This window comes from Lemur catta, chromosome 17, assembly GCF_020740605.2.
Source record: "Lemur catta isolate mLemCat1 chromosome 17, mLemCat1.pri, whole genome shotgun sequence".
NCBI lineage: Eukaryota > Metazoa > Chordata > Mammalia > Primates > Lemuridae > Lemur > Lemur catta.
In genome coordinates, this window is record NC_059144.1 from 47,591,782 (window position 1) to 47,611,035 (window position 19,254).

The 19,254-nt window shown below is 57.5% G+C and overlaps 1 protein-coding gene across 3 annotated transcripts; it reads left to right on the forward strand.

The window, feature by feature from the left end:
- The first annotated feature begins 459 nt into the window (after window positions 1–459).
- Window positions 460–18,457, forward strand: NPEPL1 (aminopeptidase like 1). 3 transcript variants are annotated; one of them, XM_045529573.1, is made up of 12 exons: window positions 460–686; window positions 1,290–1,475; window positions 2,007–2,177; window positions 4,774–4,863; window positions 5,265–5,346; window positions 6,972–7,114; window positions 13,080–13,157; window positions 15,484–15,584; window positions 16,341–16,464; window positions 16,822–16,998; window positions 17,377–17,487; window positions 17,876–18,457. In XM_045529573.1, exons 1-12 carry the CDS (start codon window positions 537–539, stop codon window positions 18,032–18,034), a joined length of 1,572 nt encoding a protein of 523 aa, XP_045385529.1. In that variant the 5' UTR covers window positions 460–536; the 3' UTR covers window positions 18,035–18,457. The 3 variants fall into 3 exon arrangements, with proteins under 3 accessions (XP_045385529.1, XP_045385530.1, XP_045385531.1); XM_045529575.1 differs by lacking the exon at window positions 460–686 and adding an exon at window positions 802–912; XM_045529574.1 differs by lacking the exon at window positions 2,007–2,177 and having other exon boundaries at window positions 481–686.
- Window positions 18,458–19,254: the final 797 nt, after the last annotated feature.

Below are 19,254 nucleotides of genomic sequence, written 5' to 3' on the forward strand. Positions count from 1 at the left end.
ACCCCAGGCTGGGGGCCAGGTGTGTGCTGTAAAAGGGGCGGCCCTGCCCCGTGGGGTCCGGGGCGACGGCCAGGGGCAGCTCAGAGGCCTTTGGGGGGCCTGCTTGGGGCGGCCTGGCGTCTGCCTGGCCGGAAGTGTTTCCCGCGGGCTTGAGGTTGGGCCCCAGGCCGCCGAGCACTCGCTGGAAGTCGGGCCCCTTCCCGGAAGCGACTCTGGCGAGCGCCTTTCCCGCCGCGAGGCCGGGTCCGCCTGCGCCAGAGCGGCCGGGCCACCTGCGCGGGGCCGGGCCGGGCCGCTCGGGCCCTGCGGGCGGGCGAGGCCTGCTCGGGGCCTGCCTGGCTGGGTCTGCCCGCGCCCTCCCGCCCCGCCGGGCCGGCGCCCCCTCGCGCCCCGGGCGGGCCCTGCACGTCTCGCGAGCGGCCCGGAGCGGCGGGGGAGGCGGGGCCCGCGGGCGGGCCGGGCAGGGCCGGGGCGGTGCCGAGCCCGGGCCGGAACGGGCCGAGCGGGCCGGGCCGGGGGCGCGGGCCGGCGGGAAGATGGCGAACGTGGGGCTGCAGTTCCAGGCGAGCGCCGGGGATGCGGACCCGCAGAGCCGGCCCCTGCTGCTGCTGGGGCAGCTGCACCACCTGCTCCGCGTGCCCTGGAGCCACGTCCGCGGGAAGCTGCAGCCCCGGGTCACCGAGGAGGTGAGGGCTCGCAGGCCGCCAGCGCCTCCGCGCGCGGAAGCCCAGGCCCGGCCGGCGGGGCGGCCCAGGCTCGGGCGGCCGCTGAGGCCCCGCCTTGCCCCCCGCAGCCCCGCCGCCTGCCGGGCCTCCCCAGCGGCCGGGCCACCGCGGCCGCCTTTCCCTTCCGGAGCAGCCACCAGGCCCGTCCAAGCCCGCAGGGGCCCAGCGCCGTGACACCTGCGACAGGGTAGGGGAAATGCGGGTGGGCCCTGCCTTGAGGCGGGCCCTGCCTTCTAGAAATCCCCGTGGCTCTTCTCTCCCTGCCTTCCCTGGGGCATCTGGCCCCCTGCCGCTCTGCCGTGGAAACTGGCTAAGCCCCAGCAAGTTGGGGTTTCAAGTGTTTTAAGCAAAGTGGCTCCAACCTGGCCTTTTCAGTTCTGAGCCTTAATCCCACGCTGGTGGAAGAGCGCCAGCAGAGACAGACAGGGAGCTTCAGCAACACGCTTTCTTAATTAGGGATCAGGGTGCTTCAAGTGCCTTTTTAGAGGAGGCTGCAGGCAGGGTGCTGGCAAGTGGCGGGCTGTTTGAAGTCTGTCTGTCTCTGGTCTTTCCCTTCTCGTCTAGCTCTGGCAGGCGGCCCTGAGCACGCTCAACCCCAACCCCACAGACAGTTGTCCCCTCTACCTGAACTACGCCACCGTGGCTGCCCTGCCCTCCAGGGTGAGTCGGCACAACAGTCCCTCAGCCGCCCACTTCATCACCCGGCTTGTGCGGACTTGCCTGCCCCCCGGAGCCCATCGGTGCATTCTGGTGAGTGCTGCTGAGAGGATGGCCACAGGCCTGTGTGTGTTGACAGCCACATGCTGCCAGTTGCAAGCAGCGCTGAGCTTTTGTCCCCGGGAACTCATAGCCCTCCACGCACTGCAGAGCTCTCGGCCGGTAGGACGGCCCCTGGACGTGTGATCCCTGCTCTACAGAGAAACTGTCCAGAGAGACAAAGCGATTTGCCCCAGATCAGTTTTGGTGGCAAATCTGAGACTCAAACTTAAGTTTCCTGAGGCCAAATCCAGTGTCTGTCCCTCTGTGCCCCAACTGTTAAGGCAGTTGATTGTGACCAAGGTGTTCTTCCCCGTGCAGGGCAGACAGTGCCACGGTATTCTGTGGTTCCGGGGAGGCACCCGGGGCTGGGCTGACCTCTGCTGTTGGAACTTCTCTGTCTGGATGTTCCCACCACAGAGTTAACCAAGTTCGGAAGGTGTTAAGGACAGGACCCTAGGCACTTCCTGGTGCAGCTCCCTGTCACCCCTCAGCTGGGGCTCTGCCTCTCTCCCTGTGCTGCAGATGGTCTGTGAGCAGGCTGACGTCTTTGCCTCCGCCTGTGCCCTGGCCCGGGCCTTCCCGCTGTTCACCCACCGCTCAAGTGCCTCGCGCCGCACAGAGAAAAAGACTGTCACGGTGGAGTTCTTCCTGGTGGGACAAGACAACGGGCCGGTGGAAGTGTCCACATTGCAAGTGGGTGTCTGAAAGTGCAGACTGTGTCCCTGGGCCCCCACAAGCTCAGGCAGCTGGAAGGGAAGCTCTGGCTCCTCTTTCCCCAGGGGAGAACGGGAGGGCTGCTTCAGTTCCTGTGAAGCCAAGGCTCCCTCTCCCTCAGGGCGTCTTGATTCCAGGATTCTCTTCGGCACAGCCAGTGTTTATTGAGCACCTACTCAGTACCAGACACGTTCATGTTTTTATACTAACAATCCTGTCCATGTATATGGTACATCAACCTTTCCAGGGAGCACTTTTACATATGTTATGTCACTTGCTCCTAAAGTCAAGCAAGGCTGGAAGTGATTTCCAACCTCACAGTCCTTAGATGGGCCTGACATCGGGCTCCCTTCCCATAGCAGCCATTCCAGACTCTACCATGGCCCCCTCCGCCCACCACGCAGCCCCACGCAGCCATCCTCTCTGGGTGTCTCTGCCGCCTCCAGGCTCCATCCTGCAGCGGGACAGCGACGACCGTGCTTCTCCCCTGTCTCTAGTGAGTTCCCTCTGAGTTCCAGGCCCTCCAGCCACCAGATCCCATCTGGCAGCCCTTGTCCCCTCCCCTCCTCACGGCACTGCTTTCTGCCGTGGACTGCTATCCCTTGGACTTGCCAAGTTCATTCCCGCTCAGGTTCCCTCTGCCAGGGTCCTCTTTTCTCCAGCCCTGCCTGGCGTCTGTCGGTTTCTGCCACGTTCCTTCCCCAGGGTGGCCTGGCACTCCTGTCCAACACAGCCCTGCCACGTGTCAGCGCTCTGGCCGGCTGAGCACCCAGCCCCATGGACATGTCATATCTCGTCAGCTCTTTCCCCAGCTCCTTGGAGCCTGAGCACACCAGGGTCTGGTACCCCACGTACCCCTTACTCAGCCTGTCTCCCCCTTCATCACTGTGGGAGCCTCCCCAGCTCCCAGGCTGGTCCCCTCTGAGTCCTGTGACCTCTCCTCATCCTCTGGTGTAGCATTTAATTGGAAGGTGGTTGTAATTCTCTGCTGGAGCTGAGTCCCTTGGGCATCTTTGGATTCCCAGGGTCTAGTATGGTACCTAGCGCACAGTGGGTACTCACATAAATGTGGGCAGAATGAACACATGATCATCCTCTGGTGACACGCAGCGTAGCTCTGCAGTGGTGGGGGCACTGGAGCCGGCTCCTGCCTCCTGCGTGAGTGCTCTTGTGTCAGCTCCAAGCTCACTGGGGTCTGGGGTCTTCAAGGTGACATATGGCCTCCTTGGAGTCCAGTCTTACATCACTGACACTCTTCCCAGACAGTCCTCGTCACGTCCCCTTGTGCCCTCTCAGGCAGGAGACAAGCCCGCTGACAGGCGGCAGGGACTGCACATTTCATATCTGAGCTGTCAAGTTCCAGGGATCTACCTCTGAGGCTTTGGGGTTTAATTACCTCAGGACAAGCAGAGGCTCTTGCCGAGATCAGACTGGGCGGGGGAGGCAGCCAGGCTGGCGGTATCGACCCAGCACCTGCCCTCACTGACATTACAAGACGAGAGTGGTGATGATAAACTCAGTGCTGTCCTGTACCCCCGAGACACCTGTGCCGCTTTCCTCTTTTTAATATCAGGTCTTATCGTGAGCGAAGCAGGCCACCACAGCTGCTGGCCTTCTGCAGCCTCTGAGGCTTGGGGGTGGGCAGTGGGGAACAAGGTGGGGTGGGTGTGCCCTCGGGTACTGCTGAGAGCAAGGCTCCAGGGGCAGAAGTGTGGCAGAGGAGAGTGACATGGCAGAGAACTTGCAGGGCCAGAGCTGAAACAAAGGTGGACAGACGTCCCTCTCAGAGTCGCGCAGTGGGCAGCCCGTTTCCAGGCACATGTGGCGATTGCTTTTGTGCGTGTGGCCTTCTCTGAGCTGCCTGGCGAGTGTCAGCTCTCAGACCCCGCAAGCCCAGTGTGGTCCGTGTTTTCAGGTCCTTTGTCCTTCCAGCTGGGGTCATGTAAGCACCACCGGGCAGGCCCCATCTCTGTGTCCCTCCCTCCCTCACCCAGAGCAGAGCTGTGTCAGATCACAAGGGACTCATCTCCCCTCATGGCGTCAGGGACAGGCTTGCATGAGGAGGACACCTCCCCAGTGGCCCAGAGGGAAGACGTCTGGGAGGGCACAGGTTCAAGGGCTCAGGATGTGAGTGCTTTTGCCCTGCTGGGAGGAGCTGGCCTTTGAGAAGTGCCTCTAAGGATGGCTGGGATCTTGGCGGGAGGAGAAGGATACGGGATCTGCAGAGGCCAGAGGTGGGGCTGGCTTGAGGGGACAGGAGGAGGAGCAGGACACGAGGCTTGGAAAGGACCCCGAGTATATGAGGGCATGGCCTCAGGCTGCAGGGCTCCTGTGTAACTCCGGAGGTGCAGTCGGGGGGCAGTGTTGAACTTCCTTCTGCAGGGGAGAGGAGTGGGTGGCAAGAATCTTGCTCCCCCTCCCCACTGCCCCTCACTGCCCTGTCAGCAGCCCCGTGGCCTCCCCTGGGCGGGGCGTGTACCTCTGATGCATTTGGGTTCCTGGGGGATGGACAAGTTGAGGACATCTTCCCCACCTGGTCCCAGGACCCCAGCGACAGCCTTCTGTTTTTTTCTAGTGCTTAGCGAATGCCACAGAAGGTGTGCGGCTGGCAGCCCGCATCGTGGATACACCCTGCAGTGAGATGAACACAGACACCTTCCTCGAGGTTCGTGGCCCAGGGGTGGGGCCAGGCTGGGGGGGGTGTCATAGACCCTACGGAGAGCCAGAGGAAACCTGGGGGCCGTCCACACTCTCTGACCTGGCGCGGGGACCCAGGGGCTACGTCCAGTGAAGTTGTGCTGTCCACCCAACTCCGAGAGGCCTCCAGAAGGGTGTGGGGAGGACAGGGCCTCATCCTTGAGGCCCTTCAACAGGACTGCAGCCACGATCTGCAGGAAGTTGGAGAGCGAGGATGGCAAGCCAGCTCCCCTGGGTTTAATCACGCGGGACACTGAGAGTGTCAAAGCCGCTGGCTCCCGGACGGGTTCCTTTCCTGCCGCACGGGCCTCGCCTTGATTTAAGCGTCTTCAGGTGTCCTTGTGTTGTTTTTTCCATGAACTCATCCAGGAGATTAAGAAAGTTGGAAAAGAGCTGGGGATTGTTCCAACCATCATCCGGGACGAGGAGCTGAAGGCGAGAGGATTTGGAGGTGGGTGGGGCTGCACGCTGCAGGTCCCGGCCCCAGGGAGCCGCTGGGGGCGCTTGGGTGGCAGGGGTGGCGGGCCACAGGGCACATCATCCTAACCTTCCTCCTGCTGGTGACTGGGACGGGATCGGCCTGTGCTCAAACCCCAGGCCAGACCTTGGGAAGCAGAGCATCTCCAGGGAGAAAGGGGCAGCAGTCCAGATTCTGATTTGGATTCTGGAAGCTGCTAGATCCAAGTCCTTCCCCTGCCTGAAGCCTTTCCAGCCTGCTTCATGTGCCTCACGCCCTTGTCCCTGGGCCAGTCCGCAGGGCCTTTCTGTTCCTCGAGTACACAAGTTCACGTCCATGTCAGGGCTTTTGTTCAGATGCCTCTATCTGGAATACTTTCCCCCAAGATATTCTTATGGTGGGGACCATCTTATCCAGAGCATCTCAGCTCAGATGTCACCTCCCCAGAGAGGCCTTCCCTGATTCCCCAGGCCCACCCTACCCCCCATGCCCAGGAGCTGGAGGGACAGACAACTGACTCAGATTGGTGCAGGGAGGGTGGCTGTCCTACTTATCTGTGGCTACAAAACAAATTACCCAAGAAGGGAGCAGCTGGAAGCAGCACTTGTATCATCTCACAGTGCCAGGGGCTCTGCCTGCTGCGGTCAGGTGCTCAGCTGGGGCTGCAGTCATCTGAAGGCTCAGCCGGGGCCGGCGACGCGCTTCCCAGAAGGCTCACCATGGGCAGGTCGCAGGTTCTCGTGGGCTGTTGGCTGGTGATGCAGGTCCTTGCTGTGTGGCCTCTCCCAGGGCAGCTCCTGGCGCGCAGCCGGCCACCCTCAGGGCAAGGGCTCTTTGCGGCAGAGTGGGAAAGTGAGCATGATGGAAACGCCCCTCTCTTGTAACCTAATCTCAGAAGTGGCATCTCATCACTTCTACCATTTTCTTTTGGTTAGAGGTGAAACACTAGGACTGCACAAGGACCCAGACACCCAGAGGTGGGGTCCTGGGAAGCCATCTCAGCGGTGTCCACCACAGACACATAACCCAGTTACAAATGGAGCGAGAGGTGGCCACTTGTGTCAGGGAAAGCTTCACAGAGGAGGTGGCATTTGCAGTGGGTCTTGCAGGATGAGTAGGAGTTTGTTGGACAGCCATTATTAGCTCTTATCACAGTTGCTGTGATTGTTCAGCTCAGTTACTAGGGGACCTTGAGGCATGGACTCTGCCCCCAAGTAGGCTGCTGTTTTCTTGACAGATGGGCACGTAAACCCACAAGTGAGACAACGGTGCAAAACACGTGGGTGTAAGCCTGGAAAGGGCTTGGGAACAGGGATGAGTGTGGGCTGGAGCGGCCTGGAAGCCTTATCCAGGGATCATGATTCTGCAATCCTGTTCTGTTCTTTCTGGAAATGATACAATGTTTTCTTTTCCTCAGTGGGTTTTCTTGCCTACCAATATTTTGCATAGAATTCATTTGCAGGCCTAGGCATTGGAACTAATTTGCATTCCCTGATCCCACACTGGCCAGGGGGCAGGAGGCTTGGGCCGCGCTGGGAGCTGGTGTTTCCAGGGGCCTTCAGGGAGTTCTCTGCTCGTTTCAGCCCAGGCCTCACCAGATCTCCCTGCGCTTTCCACAGGAATCTATGGAGTTGGCAAAGCTGCCCTCCACCCCCCGGCTCTGGCCGTCCTCAGCCACACCCCAGACGGAGCCACGCAGACCATCGCCTGGGTGGGCAAAGGCATCGTCTACGACACTGGGGGCCTCAGCATCAAAGGGAAGGTGAGATGTCGAGCCAGCACGGGCAGGTCCCGGGGTGCGGAGGGGTCCAGGCTGGGTTCAGCCAGCCCTCTCAGAGTTGCCTTTGGAAGGCGGCGAGGGCTCTGGGAGTTAACTCAGTTGGGCCGGGTTCAGGGGAGGGCCAGTTCCCATCCTGGGAAGGAGATCACTCCGTGCAGGATGCCTGGGTTTTGTGCCCACACTTTACACTTGACCTTAGCCAACAGGCCGAGAAGCAGTATGTGCCCACACTTTAAACAGGAGTCTGGAAGTGCAAAATCGGCATGGGGGCCGGAGAAAAGCCGCAGGAGTGATTAAAGGGATGGAAAACAGCCTGGGGAGGTGGGTTCAGGGAGTGGCTTTGTCCAGAGGAGAGAAGGGCAAGGGTGCCCACATCTCCAAATCTGCCCGGCCGAGGTCTCCACAGAGAGAATGCTCTGTGGGGTCTGCACGTGACCCCGCAAAAGCCAGTGCAGTTGGGCCTCAGCACTGAAGCAAGTCACCTGGGCATGTCCCTCTAAGGCAGCCCTAGCAGCCTCTCCCGTGACGTGGCTCTCCATCCGCCATCCCAGGAGGATGGGCACTTAGGTAGTGCCAGTCACAGCTGCGTCTGTCCACCACGCCATCTCCATCTGTGCATCCCACTCTGTGCACGGGCCTGGGCTGGGGCATCCTGGGAAGGAGTGGACAGTGACATGCGTGCCCAGGACTGTGGGAGGACAGCAAGCGCCTCTGTCACGGTGGCTCACAGGTGTGTCCTTTTGGCCCAAATGGTCTTTTTAAAATTTGAATTAGTTTTCAACATTTAGGAAGAGGAAGAAATTTCATAAAAGACTGGATTTTTGGCTTTTCGTAAACTTAGAAGATCTGGCGGTGCTGGCCCTAGGTTCTCTCCTGGTGGCATTCCACTGGAGCTGAGTGGGACTGCCCCGGGGCTATAGCCTGCTGGCTTCAGTCTGCCACAAGCCCCGCCACTCCCTGTTGCCTCCCTTACATTGAGCCCCAACATCAGCTGTTGCTTGGGGTGGGGATTACGCTGCTGTTCTTTGCATGTCAGCATACCTACTATTAAATACCCGGAGTGGAGGATCATTTTTTTTTTAACATCCCTCCTCTTCTAAACAACAGAGTTATTTTCTGGACTAATCAGGAAATGAAACTAATAATAATAAATGGTGTTTTTTTTAAAAAAAACAAAGCACCAATAGTAAGCATTCTCTTTTATTGAATTCCATACCTATGATCATGCCAGTAAAAAAAGTTAAAAAGAAGATACATATTGCGGTACAAATAAAACAGTAATAGATTAACACTTTAAGTAGCATGGATATTTGTTTTTTAATAGAAAAATACTTATGTCTCCATATTGGTCTATAGTGGTAATGGATTGTGGCATTAAATGTTCTGTTTTGGGATCTTGGCTTCTACATACTTGACGGTGACTTCATCAAAATTGATCTCCTTTACATAGTCATGTTCAGTAGACAGAGGAGCCAGATTTGTCATTTGCCTTCACTCACAGTTGATTCCAGAACACAATTATTTTTTATTTTGAAGAGCTTCTATCATGTGAAGCAACTGATACACAAATACTCAGGAAGGGTTTTTACATGAGATCATTTGGCAGAGATTCCTAAAAATCCCATTTCACAATAAATTCCAGAAATTGCAGTACTGACCATGTGTTCCGTTCTGTGGGATCGATTCTCGCGGCCTTCAAATGCCTGTGGAGTAGAAACAGTTTAAACACAGTAACTCCAAGGGTTCATGTAGAAGGAGAGAGTTTCAGGGACTCATTTTTATGTCACTGTGCTGTTGTGCTTTGAGTCCGCCTTTTAACACAGGTAGGTGTAACATCAGAGGCTCGGAGTGCACGTCTCTGCACCAGTGCCAGCCCAGACAGTTCTAGCCGTCAGAACTGCCCTCAGAATGAGCGTGGGCAGCTGCGTAATGAGCCATTACTAACATCCATGGAGAATGATGTTGCTCTAAAGGATAGGGAATAAGGATAGGTGATTTTGAAGCCTTCATTTGTATGATTAAAGTGCAACAGTAGCCTCAGCAATTGTTTTAACTTCAACCAACAGCATTTTTTGAGGGAGGAATATTTTATCACTGACATCGTTTAGAGCAGAGGTCCCCAACCTTTTAGGGCGCCAGGGACCAGTTTCATGGAAGACAATTTTTCCACGAATGGTTGTGGGGGGATGGTTTTGAGATGATTCAAGGGCATTACATTTATTGTGCAGTCAAACCTCTATGCTAATGACAATCTGTGTTTGCAGCCGCTCCCCAGTGCTAGCATCACCGCCTCAGCTCCCCCTCAGATCATCAGGCATTAGATTCTCATCAGGAGCCGCAACCCTGATCCCTCGGATGTGCAGGTTACAGTAGGGTTCGCTCCTGTGAGAATCTGATGCCGCTGCCGACCTGACAGGAGGCGGAGCCCGGTGGTGGCATCAGGAAGGGGAGCAGCTGTAAATACAGGAGAAGCTTCGCTTGCTCACCAGCACTGCTCTGTGGCCCAGTGGGGTGGGGACTGTGGGTGTAGAGATACCAGCACATGGTATCTGTAACAGGCAAACTGACTTTTAGTCAGTTCAACTTCTCCACAGACAACGTGCTCCCTTTTGCTACCCGCTGTTGCCATGGAGGCTGCCGAGGCCTGGTGGGCAGCACCGAGGACTCTTTTCTCCTTGGGTCACATGCTTGTTTTTGACACTGGCTTGTTGGAGGGCCAGGTTACCTTCTGAAAATGACACAATAAACCCAGCCTCCTCCTGGGGTCAGACTGGCCTGCAGAGACCCCATGACAAACAGAATGGCCAGGTGTCTCAGCTCCAGCAAACTATCCACGGTTTCTCATTGGAACTGTTCTACATCAATTTGGGAGAAACCAGCAGGCCCTTCCTGAGCTGTTGCTGGCGCCAGGTGCTGGGGTGAGCACTGAGGCGCTGTCAGGACAGATCCCAGTCCTGACCCGGAGGTGCTCACAATTTCATCCAAGGGCACGAAACTTCATCACAGCAGGTGTTCTCCCAAGTGGCTGCCTTGGGAGCAAATCGTGCAGAAACCGTCACTTCTCAAAAAGCAAGCGGATGGAGCCAGCAGAGCTCCCGATTTTGCAGGAACAGTCACAGCCCCATTTCCAAAGATTTCAAAGGCAAATTGGGACCAGCAGGCCTCAAAGGCCTCACTCAGGACCCTTTACACGCTTGGCAAGTACCGATCCCAAAGAGGCTTTGCGTATAGGGTGATACTTAGTGATACTGTACTGGAAATTAAAACTGAGAAATTTATAACATATTTATAATTCATTTAAATTATAACATGCAATATAAATCCATTGATGTTACCATAAATAGTATAATTTTATGAAAATAACTATATTTTCCAAAATGAAAAAAAATTGAGAGTAGCATTATACATTTTGCAAATCCCATTAGAGTCTAACTTAATAGAAGACAGCTGGGATCTTGCATTTGATTCTGCGTTTAGTCTATTGTATGTTGTTTCAGTTGAACTATATCAAGAAAATCTTACCTCACACATTTTATGGTTGGAACAGGGAGAAGTATGTTAGTACCCTTTTCAGATAACTATGAACATTCTTTGCTATTATATTATGCCAAAATTCGACAGTAGTTTCTTAAAGGTTGGTTATAATGTGGAATCTAAAGCCACGTAAGTGAACTTTTGTGCAGTAAAATCTACTGATCTATCTTGAACTTGAAACACATGATTTTGTAATATCATGCATGGATCATTTGGAAAAATTGGTTCACAGAGTTATGCGAAACCTTCAAATTTTGACACATTGTATATATATCAAACAATCATCTTCGCTGATATCACCATTCATCTCATCAGAAAAGTCACTGAGTATGAGGAAGCTGGCGGGATGGATACAAGTTTTCCAAAATTCTGATTTTTGCTTGAGAGCTCAATTGTACACCATCGGCAATAAATAACGTCAGCTGTTTCCTGGAAGTGAGAAGCTCACTTTGTTCCTTTCCTAGGAAATTTCTGCCAGATACCTAAGTCCAAATGACCATGATTCGTCTGTCAGTTGTTCTTTCCGGTAACACGGGTGAGACTGGCCCCGGGAGCTCCGCGCTCAGCCACGCCCGATCCTGCCGGAGCGGGGCCGGCAGAGCAGCGGCGGTGCTGGGACCGGCTTCCGTGTGCTCACACAGAACATTGCAAACATCTTGTACTCAAGGGTTGAGAGTTTTTAAATTTAATTTTACTGCTTCAGCAAGGAAATTCTTAAGTGAAGTCGGCATGTTTCGCCTTCCTGGCGGGCGTGGAAACGGTCACAGCGCCGCCTCGCTCACGCCGGTGCCTCGGCCTCCACCGTGGGTGCGAGTGCCAACCCCGTGGAAAGGGAGATGACGTCTTAATGTTGCTGAGAAAGTCGTTTGTGAAAACACAAACAACGTACGGGGGTTGGTGGAACTTTGCATAACCCGCGGGCTCGGTTCGCAGCTTCGGCGCCTGGCCCACCTGCACTGGACGCTGCAGCTGCGCCCAGGGCCGGCGTTCAGGGCGGCCCGCTGTGCACGTTGTTGGACTCCAGATCTGGGACCCCGTTTTTCCGTTTAAACAGTCCCATGCTTTCTCGAACATTAGGTCAGAAGAGATGGATCATTTTCACGTGACTTAATTATAAAAGCAGCTCAGTTTATATGTAAAAATACTTTCCACTAAAATTCAGGGCTTGTGTAACGTGATAAGGGTTCAAAAATCACTCAGTAAGTTTCAAACCCAAACCTTTACATCTGTGGACCTGTTGTTAATTTAAAATACGAACTTGCTAATTCGAGTTGGGAATCTATAAAATGTAAAAATGTGTAACCGCTCTCAACTAGCTTATGGAAAGTAGCACTTCCACCTGCGGCAGGAAGGCGCCTCTGCATGTGGCTAGCTCCGGTGGCCCCTCCTTGGGCCAGTCTGAAGCAGGATTTGGGAACCGGGGGCCAGCAGGGCAGAGACAGCAGTGACGTGGGGGTGACGGGGTGTCCTCACCAGTGGCGGTGATGTTTGGGAAGAGCTCACGTCAGCCCTCGCCATCCTGCAATGCCACGGCAAGGTGCAGAGAGCGCTGGGGCCAGCTGGTGAGGAAGCTGGGCCTTGTGTCACGCGTGTCTGGCGGCCAGGGCAGGTCTGCAGTGGGGCAGAGTCCCCGTGGGCTTGTGGCAGTGGCGTAAGGGAAGGCAGAAGGGCCTGCAGGAGGGCGGTAGGAGCATGACATGGTGCAGAGAGGGTGGAGAGAGCGAGGGAGCCCTTCCAGAGGAGAAGCCAGGTGCAGCAGAGGTGGAAGCAGAGAGCAGCTCTTAGAAGACTGGGCAGGGACCTCAACCCAGGTGGAGGTGGGAGAATAGGAGGTGGCCGCAGTTTGGAGATGAGGCTTATGCTGAGGTGTGGCCGCCCTGAGATGCTGCGGCTGGGGAGGGCCAGGAAGCCTCTGAGACTTGGATGTGGCTCCAGAGGCCATCCGCGGGCAGTCTTTCCTGGCACCGGGCTTTCCAGGTGACCCTGAGCAGGCCTCAAAGGCTCCCTGGATCTCAGCTGCTTCCTCACAAACGGGCAGAGAGGTAGGTGGAGGCCCGCAGGCTGACCTGGCAGCTGCACAGCACAGTCAAGGCGCCAGTCTCTGAGCATGGGGTGCCGTGGCCAGATAAGAGCGCGGCCACGGCAGATTCCGCCGCTCTGAGCATCTGCCTGTCACCGTGCAGTGGCTGTTTAGTAACCCCAGAGCTCTACTAAAACAAAAGGGATCCCCACTGTCTCTGGCCATTACTTCCCATCACTTCTGGGCAACCCCACCCGTGGTCAATTTCATGAGTCCTGGGGGTGTCCAGGCCGCACGGGGCCTGGTGTGTGGGGTGGGCCCTGGGGGGCGGGGTCTGCAGCCGGGCTTCCCCCACAGGGCTCACCCTTGTCCTGGTCCCTTTGCCGCCTGCAGACCACCATGCCGGGGATGAAGCGGGACTGTGGGGGCGCTGCGGCCGTCTTGGGGGCCTTCAGAGCTGCCATCATGCAGGTGAGTGAGACTCCACCTATTCACCCGCAGGCGGGGGCCTGCCTTGGCCCAGGCCGGTGAGTGTTTGTGTGATGAAGAAGCTTGGCCTAGAACCACAGGGCACGTGGCAGGCATAAGCCCACGTGCAGCACATGTGGTTCTGAGTATTCCGCCCACAACCGTCCTCCGTCCCAAAGCTGTCTCTAGTGAATGGTCTCACCAGAGTGACGTCCCCACCCCCAGGCCAGGCCTCTTTCCACCTCACACTGGGCCTCCTCCCTCCCCCACCTGGGCAGACACCCCAGAGCGCAGTCCTTGCCCAGCGTCTGTGACCACGTGGGGGCTTGGGGGACATTCACATGGAGCCCAGCATCCCGGGGCCATAACGAGTGCTTATTAAACAAATGACGGTGTGCACGACTGGCGCAAGCCGAGGCTTTACCCCCTGGGCTAGCCTTCTCAGCCCGGCTTTTGGGAGGCGGCTCTTTGTGTCGCTGAGTACAAGATATTCTCTCCCCGCAGGCACTGCCTGTAAAACCCTGTTTCTTGGGGTAAACTTGAAATTGAAAAACAAAAATGTGCTGGCAAATAATTTCTCATTCAGACTGGTCTGGTGTCCAGCAGTTCGGCGCCTTGAGAGAGGAGCAGAGACCCGGGGGGAGGGGGCCGCCATCTGCCGGGAGCCCCCTGGTTTACTGTGCAGCCCCAGCCTGTGCTGTGGCTTCCGCCTGCCCACTGGAACCCCAGCCGACACTGGAGGTGCAGGGGGCGAGACGACTTGGGCAGGATGCTGAGACTGTCTGGAACATCCTTGCTGTGCCCTGCACGGTGCCTTGTTTGGAAAGGGCCTTCCTAGGGCTCACAGCTGAGTGTTCTGTCACGCAGAGCACGCACGTGGGGCCGTGCGCTCAGCCCAAGAGCCACAGGCTCCCGACAGCCACAGGCTTCCAAGAGCACCTGTTGTGGCCCAGCCACCACAGAGCCCTGTGGGGGGCATTGGAGGAGGAGCTCGTGTTCTCTGTGTTCTCATCCCCTTGCTGGCTGGAGACTAACGAGGGACACAGCCAGCAGCGGGTGAGGACGCGACTGTCTCAGCACCTCCAAGGACTTAGATTCCCTTTCGCAGGGAGCCACTGGGCAGTCAGCTCAGACTCATTAGCTGGCAGCCGTGGGGTCGCAGGACGCCCCCACCTCTGGGGGCTGCAGCCTGTGATCTGAAGGGTGCTGAGGACCCCTCCCACAAAAGCCCCAGCCTGCAGGCTCCACTGTTAAGGATGATGTCCTGTTTAGCTTTGACATGTCCGTGCCAGCCTCTTGAAAAGGAACATGCTTCAGTTTGAGCCACAAAGTAAACTGTATACTGTATTGTAACCCACAGAATAAAATAAGCACGTGCACATCCACACTGCTAGGAATAAGTCATTAAATGAATAAATAAATGAGGGGAGAGCTGTGTCTTACAGCGGAATCCCACTTCCTGGATGTACAAGTAGTGATGGAAATAGAAACTAGAACATCGAAAAATCACCATTTGGCAAACACCACGGCCGGTAATTGTTTGAGATAGGAACGGTCAGCGGTGCCAAAGCCGGAGCGTGGAAGTGTGACGAGAGACAGGACGGTTAGCCGGCCCAGAGCACATCCAGCTGCGGGACCACCAGTGTCGTCACAGGGGAGACGCCTGGCAGACCCACCTTAACATGTCCCAGGGCCCATCGCCGGGGTGGGGACAAAGCCACGCCATGCACCTCCTGCTGCAACGCTCCAGGAAGGACATGGCACTTCTGCGGGATTCCTGCCACGGGCACATGACCTGAAAGGCACAAGGAAACCTCGAACAAACCCAGCACTGGAAGGCCAAGGTCACAAAAGACAAAAGCAGACTGTGCGAGTGTCCAGACCAAAGCGACTACGGGGACCCGACACTAGTGTGGCGCGTGGCCTGCTGGGATCCTGCCATCAGTGGGGCAAGCGGGCTCTGGTAGCACCTGGAGATGACAGTGTCACGCCAGTGATAACTACTAGGTGAATGGTGTCAGGAATTGTTTGTGGCTATTTTCGTAATTTTTTTTTCATGTTTGAAATTATTTCTCAATGAAATGTTTAAAACTTTTCCAGACAGAGAGGATGTGCAGTCCATCGACATCAGGGTGTGCTGGGAGCAGGGTGGAACTGGGCGGGGGTGTCAGCAACCCTCCGGTCACCAGGACCCTGCCCAGGCCACAGCCCTTCCCAAGCTGTCCCCAAGGCACCATCCAGCCCCATCTGTGGCCACCCTCCTGGCACGTCCTTCCCCTCCCCAAACCTCTCACCTGTCACTGGAGCTCCTGCCTGCTTCTCCTTCCAGGGTTTCAAAGACAACCTCCATGCCGTGTTCTGCTTAGCCGAGAACTCAGTGGGACCCAATGCTACGAGGCCCGATGACATCCACCTGCTGTACTCAGGAAAGTAAGGCTGGCCCTCTCCTCCCCAAAACCATGACCCACCATGAGCCCTGCTCACCTCAGCATTGCTGGGAGGGCCCCCAGGAGCTTTGGTAATGGGAGACCTCACAGTGGATTACCCTGGCACTTGGATGAGGTGCTGGGCTCCCTTGGGGTGCCTGGCCCCGGGAGCTGAGGGTCTACACTCCATTAGTGGGACAAGCCTTTCCAGCCTTTAGGCTTGGCATTCTTTGGGTGTCTGAAGCCTTGCTTCCACAAATCCCCTGCTTGGGGACCTTCCCTGCATCTCCCCCTTGAGGCTGGCCTTAGGCTGCTCCTTCTCAGTGGCAGAAGGACACACTTGAAAATCAAAGTTGGGCAGTAGCCAAGGCATAGGGGCTCCAGGGCTTTGGACAGGACACCCTCTTGCCCCCACCTCACACCCTGATGCTGAGTAAGTACCTCCCCTCCCCATTTACCCAGTGCCAGGCACAGTGCACCAAATGCTAGTCCAGCCTGGTTCGTGCCACCCACCTTACAGATATGTAAACTGAGTCGGAGGGGAGCTAAGCAGCTTGCCCCAGCTCACAGCTGAAGAGAGCAGAGGGCGTTTTGGCCCGGAAGCCCTTGCCCCCGGCACATCATTGCTGCAGGGGGTGTGTGTGCTGGAGCTGGGGGGCCACGGGGACAGCGGCTCTAGATGGGTCTCCCCAGTTCCATGGGGACTCACCCCAGCATTGCAGGGGACCCCATCCCTGAGCAGGGGTCTCTGTGCACCCAGAACGGTGGAAATTAACAACACGGACGCTGAGGGCAGGCTGGTGCTGGCAGACGGCGTGTCCTACGCCTGCAAGGACCTGGGGGCCGACATCATCCTGGACGTGGCCACACTGACTGGGGCTCAGGTGAGTGTCGCCACGCACCACCTTGACCGTGGCCCCAGGGAGCTTGAACAGCCCTGGTCTCCAAGGCAGGCGGGTGGGGGCTGCTGTCCCCAGGTTCTCATAACTGGCTGAGGGGGCAGTGGGGACCATCTCTTGCGCCCAGTGAGGGCACCAGTGGCCCGATGGGCCCGGAGCTGGGGCACAGAAGCAGAAACCGCTGCTGCGCTTGAGAACATGGTTCTCTTCCTCGCTTTGTTTCTCACCACCTCTCTTTTGCTTTCTGTGTTTTTCTGTCTGCCTCTCTGTCCTTCTTTTGTCTCTTGTGTTTCTCTCCTGCATTCCCCATCCTGGGTGCTTCCTGGGTCCCCGCCCGGCCAGGGCATCGCCACAGGGAAGTACCACGCCGCGGTACTCACCAACAGCGCCGAGTGGGAGGCCGCCTGCGTGAAGGCCGGCAGGAAGTGCGGGGACCTGGTGCACCCGCTGGTTTACTGCCCCGAGCTGCACTTCAGCGAGTTCACCTCGGCCGTGGCTGACATGAAGAACTCGGTGGCGGTAGGTCTGGGGCCCACAGCTGTGCCCTTGCGGGTGGAGCAGGGTACAGGGCCCCCGGGGAGGCAGAGCACCCTGAGAAGCAGCAGCGGTGCTGAGCAGCAGTGTCAGGGCACAGACCACTCCCCGGGACTGGCCACCCTGCTTTGCAGCTGTGGGTCTGCCTCGGTCTCCCCTGCAGGCCCCTCGCTGGCTCCTAATGCCCTAGGGTGGAGACAAACTCCCTGGCCTGCACTCAGGGCCTTCTCTGCCCGGGCTCCTTGCAGACTCCAGGGAGGGGGTGCCCGGGAGGTGATGGAGCATGGTTGACAGTGCAGACCAGCCCCCGCAGGTGCTCCTTGTGGAGCAGAATGTCACTGTGTGTCCTCTCGGCCTCCCCAGGACCGAGACAATAGCCCCAGCTCCTGTGCCGGCCTCTTCATCGCCTCACACCTTGGCTTCGACTGGCCTGGGGTCTGGGTCCACTTGGACATCGCCGCACCAGTGCATGCCGTGAGTGTCAGGGCCACCCTCCCGCCGTCTGCCTCTCCCGCCGCCCAGGCTGCTCCCACCCTCCCGGCCACACAGAGCCCCTCCCTGGCCCTGGAGCCGGCTGAGCGCGTCAGAAGCATTCTGTATCCCTTCCCCCGACCTCTGGTTCTCCTTTCTGGGAACAGAGTGGCTGTGCCTGTGGCCCTGGCCCCGGCCCTGGGACTCACCCTTCCCCAGCCAGGAGAGTGGGGGCTGGGCCAGAGCACTCAGGGAAGACCCACACTCCAGCTCGTGCTCCAGGACCCCGTTACTGAGAAGGGAAGAGCCGTGCAGCAGGTGGGGGGACCCTTGGGACCCGTCCCATGCAGAAGCCCCACGCCCAGAGTTCCCACCCACCCTTTGCCCACAGGGTGAGCGAGCCACGGGCTTTGGTGTGGCCCTCCTGCTGGCGCTCTTCGGCCGTGCCTCCGAGGACCCTCTGCTGAACCTGGTGTCCCCGCTGGGCTGTGAGGTGGATGTACAGGAGGGGGACATGGGGAGGGACTCGAAGAGACGCAAGCTCGTGTGATGGCCTGGCCTCCGCTCGGCCCCCTCGACACAGGGCTCTTTTACCTCACTTTGCACTGATTAATTTTAAGCAATTGAAGATTATCCCTTAAGATGGGTTTTGGTCTGTTTTTTATTTGTAACTGTGGTGGTGATGGAAATGGCTCGTTCTTACGTCCCGGAAGACAGGTTACAGTTTGGCTGGGGCCACGTGGAAGGGACCAGGAAGTTCTGGGCCTTGTTTCTGTCCGAGTTACCGGCGCCCACACGGCACAGAGCCCAGGCTCTTGCCCCGCCCCAGCTGGGGTCACCGACACATCCAGCCACAGCCCCTTTGAAAGATGAAGTGACTTACAGCAGGGGACCCAGTTTTATGGAGCACGAGGGGTCATAGTCTGCCCGCTCCGAATTCACTTGAGGCTGAATTAAACTCGGCCACACCATACCTTCGCCTGTCTCATTCTTTCTCCGATGCTCCGATTTAGAAACAAGCCCTGGAGCCAGCCTGGGGTCTGAGGCTCAAGGCCGCCTCCGCGTTCTCCCAGCGTGGCTCCTGCTTTGAGATCCAGCCGGTCAACCCTGATTTGCAGACAGGAGCCCTGGGGCCCTCGGGTCCAGGCCCACGCTGTTCGGCCCTCTTGGTTTTCTTGGTCTTTGAGGGTGCTGTGGGCTTTGGGGGCCTCCCATGATCCCGCAGCCTTCAGGGAAGGCGGTTCTGGCTCCCAGGCACGTCCAGGGAAGTGTGGTGTGAGGCCGAGTGTGTTTGCTCAGCACCGAAGCCCCCGGTCCCAATCGCAGGTGACGCACAGGAGCCTGCTCCCACCAGTTTGGGTGACAAGTCCCTGCCCCCACCTCCTTTTGTCCTCAGCCCCAAGGGCGCTACCTGGGCCCAGAGGACACCACACTCTGCTGGGGACGGCAGGTGAGGCCTCCGTGGCAGGTCTGTGGCAGCCACGCCCCGGCAGTGCCCTGAGCCCCTGACCTCCTCACCCCCGGGATCCACAGCCCTGGAAATCAAGGTGACTCTTTCTGGGTCTGATCCCAAGCTAATATTTATTAATTGCCTGCTGTGTGCACAGCCCTGGCTGGGCCTGAAAGGGCAAAAACGGGCTCCAAGGCCCAGCCCTGTCTGAGGAAACTGTGGCCCAACACAGTAATAGCACGTGCGGGCAGTAAGAGACTCGGCTCCCGGGCAGAGGGGACGCGGCCAGGCTGCCCGGAGCCTGCACGGGTCACTGGCTG